This window comes from Phasianus colchicus, chromosome 26 (assembly GCF_987193195.1).
Source record: "Phasianus colchicus chromosome 26, bPhaCol1.hap1.1, whole genome shotgun sequence".
NCBI lineage: Eukaryota > Metazoa > Chordata > Aves > Galliformes > Phasianidae > Phasianus > Phasianus colchicus.
Genome location: NC_143461.1, coordinates 1,004,330 through 1,010,905, shown reverse-complemented (window position 1 = coordinate 1,010,905; position 6,576 = coordinate 1,004,330). Strand labels below are relative to the sequence as shown.

General features: G+C 50.3%; 1 protein-coding gene and 1 gene segment (V, D, J or C); one reads left to right on the top strand and one right to left on the bottom strand.

The window, feature by feature from the left end:
* The first annotated feature begins 3,423 nt into the window (after nt 1-3,423).
* On the top strand, nt 3,424-4,065 carry LOC149914876 (T cell receptor alpha variable 4-like). The segment is given in 2 exon segments: nt 3,424-3,475; nt 3,641-4,065. Coding segments are annotated over 2 exon segments (477 nt in total).
* Nucleotides 4,066-5,015: 950 nt separating this feature from the next.
* On the bottom strand, nt 5,016-6,134 carry LOC149914875 (feather keratin Cos1-1/Cos1-3/Cos2-1-like). 3 transcript variants are annotated; one of them, XM_090124884.1, is made up of 2 exons: nt 5,707-6,134; nt 5,016-5,403 (listed from the first exon to the last, which is right to left on the bottom strand). In XM_090124884.1, the coding sequence occupies exons 1-2, from the start codon at nt 6,028-6,030 to the stop codon at nt 5,077-5,079; spliced, it is 651 nt and encodes a 216-aa protein (XP_089981010.1). In that variant the 5' UTR covers nt 6,031-6,134; the 3' UTR covers nt 5,016-5,076. The 3 variants fall into 3 exon arrangements, with proteins under 3 accessions (XP_089981010.1, XP_089981011.1, XP_089981012.1); XM_090124885.1 differs by having other exon boundaries at nt 5,016-5,384; nt 5,751-6,134; XM_090124886.1 differs by lacking the exon at nt 5,707-6,134 and having other exon boundaries at nt 5,016-5,406.
* Between the last annotated feature and the right edge of the window lie 442 nt (nt 6,135-6,576).

The window sequence follows — 6,576 nt, the reverse complement described above, 5'->3', positions numbered from 1 at the left end:
CAGCTGCTAGGATCACACAGGGAAGATGTACCCGCAGTGACGGGTGAGTGGAAGGGATGGGAAAGTGGAATAGAGACAGAGGGCCATACCCAAGAAAACTACACCTTCCCAGTTCCTGATGGCCTTTGAGAACACCTTTCTCTGGGTCTCCTTCCCCAATACTGCTCATCCCAAAGCCAGAGAAATAGATTTCCCCAGACTCTGTGGGATTTGTGTCTTCTCTGGGCCTCTCCATTTCACCCTCTCCTGAAGATTTAATGTATCCTGATTTCCATTCACATTACATGCTCGCGGGTTGAGGTGACCTGTCTAAGAAGAAACAGTGCAAGGCAGGGACTGATGGTCACGGGTGGTGGAGGAATACCTAGGAATGTCTTCCCCTCCTTCAAGAGAGTGTGCTTGAAAAAATGATGGTCTGCACTGTGCACGAACCTCCAGTGATCTGAGGAGTGATGCAGTCTCCCTAGCTTGTTCACACGAAAGACACCCCCTTCTCCTTTGGCAATCTCTACATTTATGGGAAAAAAATACACCAACGCAGAAGGAAACACTAAGGGATGCAGAAGTGTTTAATGAGTCTGAGGAGAGAAATGATGTCACCCAAATCAGAGTGCTGTGTGCGGTGAGCAGCAGAAACAGACAAGAATCTGTTCTGCTTTCCTATTGCAGCATTGCCACAGAACCCTGTCTCCCAGCCCAGAGTTTTAGGGAGATGAGCAGGTCACTCAGGGAGTATTTTTGGGGATACCGACAATGATGTCTAAAGGGAAAAGACAGTAATGATATCTGATAGGAAGAGTGAGTGAAAGAGATTATCAATATATATTCTCCATGTTAACAGAGATGTCCATTACACGTCTGTCTTGCAGGGCATCACGCTATGAGGGAATCAATGCACATGCAGTGCTGGGAACTGAAAACAGTTCAGGGATGTCCAAGGGATTCTTGGTCTCATCCTGACAGAGCCCAATGAAAGCCACTGGGGCTTATCTAAGTACTGCCTAGACGCTTGTTCAAAAGTTACCTCCTTACAGGCCCACCCTCCTGCCATGGCAAACTTTCTCCCCACTTCCCTCTCTCATGATAAGCAGAGCCAGATATGGAAAAGAGGTAATTGCAGCTGAGAGTTCCACTGAGCTCAGAACTCTGTTTGGAGAATGAAGAGAAGAAGAAGGGGCTTCACACTCACCTGGTTCCCCAGACGAAGGAGACAAGAAGTGGATGAGGTGGCAAGGAGCTGAGCTGCCTTTTATAATGGACCCAAACTGCCCCATGTCCGCAGGCATCCCTTGCTGCACTGATTATTTTATGACCTGAACCTCTTGAATGCAAAACATCCCAGCTATTGGCATAGACTGTGTGCTGGTTTCCAGTGCTGCTACTTTCATATCCTGATTTATGTCACTCCCATTGCTCGTGGAAACCATCTGTTGAGTGGCAGGAAGAAAAACCCAAGTGTTTCCAGGCAGCAGATATCAGTGTGGGCAGAACACTCAGTTCACATGTTGGAAGAATCCATCATATGCAAAAGATATCAGCATGCTTCGTAGGCCATCAGTGTGCTACTTTCTAACACTCCAATTTGAGTCTTAGGGTGTTTTGCGATTGACTGATATACAGTATCACTAGTATTTGGCTTGAACATCTGCTGTTTTGTGCCATTCCCCCACATGTCCTGTCATCAGATAACAGGGAGAGGAGACCGGCACCTCCCTCTCTGCTTTCCCTCCTCGGGAAGCTGTAGAGAGCAATGAGGTCGTCCCTAACATTTGTATTCTCCAAAATGGACAACCCACGTGTTCTCTGGCTCTCCTCACAGGATATGCCTTCCATGCCCACTATCAGCTCTGCTGCCCTCCTCTGGACGCTTTAAAGCACCTTGAACATCCTTCATACTTTGTGGAGCCCAGAACAGCCAACTATATTCTGGGTAAAGACACACCATAGCTTACTGTACTGGGAAATTAATCCTTTTTTGACCAGTAGCCAATCGAGTGTGTAATGCATTCTAAAATTCAGATGGAGCTCTTGGCTTCCAGGGCACAACGTTGGCTCTTGTTGAGCCTGATGTCAGCCAGCACACCCAGATCCCTTCAGGATGTCTGTGTTTCTCAGGTGCTCAGCTGCACTTCAAGGGTGACTCCAGTCTAAGACTAGAGCCTGAACATTTCAAAGCAGGGAAGGAATGGTATGTGGTGGCCATGGCAAACAGGCCATAGATTAAGGCAGTCAGGATGGTAGAGACTGGAAGATAGTGATATCCTGGAGCAAGAAAAAAACTCTTGCTTTAGTCACAGACATGCATGTCCAGAAGAGGCACGGCCCTCTGGACACTGGGGCAGACAAACAAGATCCACTGAAGGGGCTCATCAGAAGTGGCTGAACTCAAGCCTTATGACTGGAGGAAGGAGAAAAGGTGTGAGACTTAAAGGACACACATCCCTTTGAAAGCGGATACTTCAGTTTGCTGAAGTCTTGGCTGCTAATTTCCTTGGAAAGGAATGTCAACTCTAATGCTGCAGAAGGACTCCAAAAGTTTGTCTGCATATCCGTGTACAATCCCTTACAATTCTTCCACATAGTTCTGCTTCCAGGCAGCAGTGACTTTAGCCACCCCAGTAAATGCTGGATGAGCAGTATGGCTGGACATCAGGAATTCCAGAGATTTCAGAATTCAAAAAGAGGCGGGCAAACTGTGAGCAACCCTGAGACATGGCTGTCCATGCAGGGATGCAGTCAGGAACACCACAAGTCAGCCTGAGATGAAAACTTGCTGGGAAGAACTGTGAGAAAAGTGTCATAAGCTCTACTGTGGCAGCAAAAAAGGAAGCTAAGGAGATAATATTTCCACTGGATCATGAGATGCCAGAAATAGTGAGAAGTAAATGTGTAATATACTGAATGCTTCTTTTTGGTCAATTTTCATGATAATTCTTTTAGACAGACCTACAAGACCCCTGAGCTTCATTCACAGAATTCATGGGAGTTAAGTAGCATTCCCTGTAAAGGAAGAAAACCTAGCAGAGAACTTAATCCAGTTGGACATACTCGTGCTCTTGAAATGGTCTGGGATGCACCCATAGGTGATTGACCGGGTGACATCGTTGTGATACAGCTGTCTGTCATTGCTCAGGAGACATGACAGTTGAGGGATGGTGGTCGTAGCTATGAAAAAACAACATGCATCAAAAACATTTAGCAGGACTGAGAAAGGGAACTCAGGAAATTATTGACCAACGGCACTCCACTGACACCTTCCATAGCGATGTATTTTGGAGCAGATGTATTTAGATGCTAATACGGGACATCCGAAAGACAGCGAGGTGGTTTGGAGCAGCCCCGGGGCGGAGCTGGCGGCGGCGGCGGGGAGGAGGCGCCGCAGGCGGGGGCAGCGCGGCGGAGTGCGGGCGGCGGAGCGGCGGGATGCGGCAGAGCCGGGCCGCGGGGCTGGCGGGGCTGGCCGCGGTGCTCCTGGGTGCGCGGGGCTGCCGCCGGCGGGGCCGGACTGCGGGGGCAGGGGCGGCCGGGGCCTCTGGACATTCGTCTTCTTTCCGACCTCCTGCACCTCTCTGCTCCTTCATGAAATTGCTGTGCGAGAAAATGGATTTTCTGAGTGTGCTGCTTCTTTTCTTCTCGGCAGTGGCTGTGAGCAGAGCTCAGGTGCAGCAGGAGCCGGCGGCAGAGACCACCGAGGGCACCGGCATCAACATCACCTGCTCACACACCAGTACACTGGCCAACAACATCTATTGGTACCGCCAGCTCCCGGGCCAAGGACCCGCATTCCTCGTCAGCGCCGTTAGAGGCTCCAAGCAGGTGCCGGACCCGGAGGGGCAGGTGTTTGTGTCGTCGGACCGCCGCTTCAGCGCCCTGTGGCTCGCCCGGCCCCGGCTCGGCGACGCGGCCGTGTATTACTGCGCCGTGGACCCACGGGGAGCGAAGCCGGGGCTGCGGCCGAACACGAACCGCTTTGGGCGGGGCGGGGGCACAGTGCCGTCCGGGCCCGCAGGGGGCGCTGCCTGCATGGCCGCCAAACTTCATCCGGACCAGGGTGCACCTCCCTGAGTTCTCGAGAAGAATGAGCACGGCACCCACAGCAGCCGTTGACTGAAGCCAGTGTGAGTCAGACACACCTATGTTTGAGGTTGGCAGGACGGCACAACTGACCGCATGAGCTGTATTGGACGCCCCAGAGGCCTCCATACAGTTCCGCTTCATCTCCTAGCCTCTCCTGCTTTCATAATGCCACATGGATAAGAGTAGGAGAAGACCTGTTCCTAAGAGCCAGCAGGATGTCTTGCTGCCACAACATCCCACATAGTCATAGCTTTTCGTCTGGGCAAAACACAGGTTGTGTTCTCTTTTTTCAGGAACTTAGAGGTAGCTGTGGGCAGAAACACCACAAGGCAAAGGCTGATAGCCACTTGTTCTGCCGTAGACAGGGGTATCTTCTTCAGCGGCAGGGGACAGTGTGCAAGAACTCAGCCTCTGTGGTGAATCACATCATCCCATTCTTCTGGGAATGGAGAAGGATCTCGTTAACCACTCAACTTATACCTGCCGGGAGCAGAGCCATTCTCTATCGGCAGTTCTGGAGGCCACAGACAGTGGAAATAAACATCAAATGCTCAAATGAGATGCAGAAATCTTTAATGAATGTTTACAGAGGGAAACGAGGTCACCCTCAGAAGAGGCTTCACAGTGCAGGATTTGCCTGATCCCATGTTTAAGTTCAAACAGTGAGTTCATGCAAGGCATGTACCTTATTTTCCAGCACTGGATGAGATCGTTCTGAGGAACCTCACATATCAGAGGAGCACAGCGGAAAAAAAAAAAAAAAAAAAAAAGAGAAAGAAAAAGATAAACTGGAGGAGGAGGTAGATGAGATAGGTGGGTAGAGGAACGGAAGCAGAGGCATCAGCGAGCTTTACTGAAAACCCAGGCATTCCTGGGTACTTCCTAGAGTAGCTGAGGATAGGCAGGTATTCTGAAAGCAGGGGCTTGAAAATTCCTTCTTGATCCAGCATCATGTTCGTGGCTTACGAAAGAATTTCTGCAGGACCACGGCCAGCGGCTTTAGCAGGGCGGGCACCTTCTGCCGCAGTAGCGGCTGCCCAAGCCGGACAAGTCCAAGCCCCCCGACGTGATGGGCACGCCCTCAGAGCTGAGGATGCTGCCAACAGCAGCGGAGGTGGAGGAGCCCACGACGGTGTTCTGCGGGAAGGAGCTGAGGATGGGTCCGGGCAGGGTCACCACCACGGGAGAGGGCTCGATGACGATGGTGGAGTTCTGGCACTGCCTGACACAGGGCTCATTGCAGCTGCTGGCCAGAGGGGTCGGGCCGCAGGGCCGGCATGGCACACACTGGGAGTAGCAGGACATGTCTTGGGACTGGAGGTACACCTAGGAGAGAGGAATAGAATGTAGAAGGAAACGAGAATATGTGACGGGCAGCCTGGATTGCCTCTCACAAAGGAGCCAAGGGAACTACTAAGGATGGAGAACAGCAGCAGCTTGGGACAGCAGGTCAGAGCCCTTCATTAAGCCAGGGCTCTACAAAGAGCAGGGTGACTCAGGGAGACTCTCACAGACTGGGTAAATCTAAAGCCATGTGAGCTGTTCCAAGCATTCTCTATGCACACCTAATCCCCTCCACAGTCTCCCATAGCAAGCACCTCCACTATCTGATTGAATGACTGTCGAAGCACCGTCTGACTTTGCAAGAGGAGAAGAGAGGACTTCACACTTACCTGGTTCCCAGCGAGAAGGAGACAAGAGAAGTGGATGGCAGAGCTGGAATCTGGGCTGCCCTTTATACTGGTCTTTCATTGCTGCAAGCCAAGAGGCATAATTGATACAGGCAATAATTTTATGACAAGCACGCTGTGAATGCAAGCCATCCCTGCTGAGTTTTGGTTTCCTGCAGTGCTGCTTTTTCATGTTTAGATTTTTCCTATGCCCATTCTCTAATGAAGGATTCTTTGAAGTGCTGTGATTAAAGGCCCGAAGATTTAAAGAGCAGAATTGCATTGGTGAGGCAGATGACTCAGCTTTAGTGCTGGATGGGTCCAGAGCACACAAGTGACATCAGCCTGGTTCACTGCAGTGGAGCTCTTTGAAGTGTCATTCTCAGGATAAGCTCCCAAAAGCACCAGCTGGATACCCAAGGCTTCCTGTACATGAGGATGTGCCTCATCCTTCTCTTTCTCTGCCTTCTCAGCTCACTCTGATGGCCACTTGATTTGGCTTTCCACTGTGTGTGATTTTTCTGCTGGGATTTAACCCTATGCCATGTAACATTGTCCTCCAGAAAACTGTTTTTAACTCTTTCAATTTGTGCATTCTCTGTGCAATCTGCCAGTTCACAAGAAATGTCACAAAATCACTGAATAATTTGTGTTGGAAGAGTCGTGAAAGATAATCTAGTTCCAAAGACATCTACCAACAGGGATTCTTTCCATTGTATGGAAGTGCCTGGGATGGATAACCTCAGAGGTCTTTCCCAACCTTCGTGATTCTATGATTCTATGATTCTATAACTAAGGATTTATTCCTCAGCTTTAAGAGATCCACCTT

Bases quoted from the DNA above. Each gene is read 5' to 3' on its own strand.
- LOC149914875 (XM_090124884.1), bottom strand. From the start codon at position 6,030: ATGCAATTCTGCTCTTTAAATCTTCGGGCCTTTAATCACAGCACTTCA. The intron at 5,404-5,706 runs GCTTCGACAGTC...CCTCTCTCCTAG, and splicing joins CTCTTGCAAAGTCAGACGGT to GTGTACCTCCAGTCCCAAGA.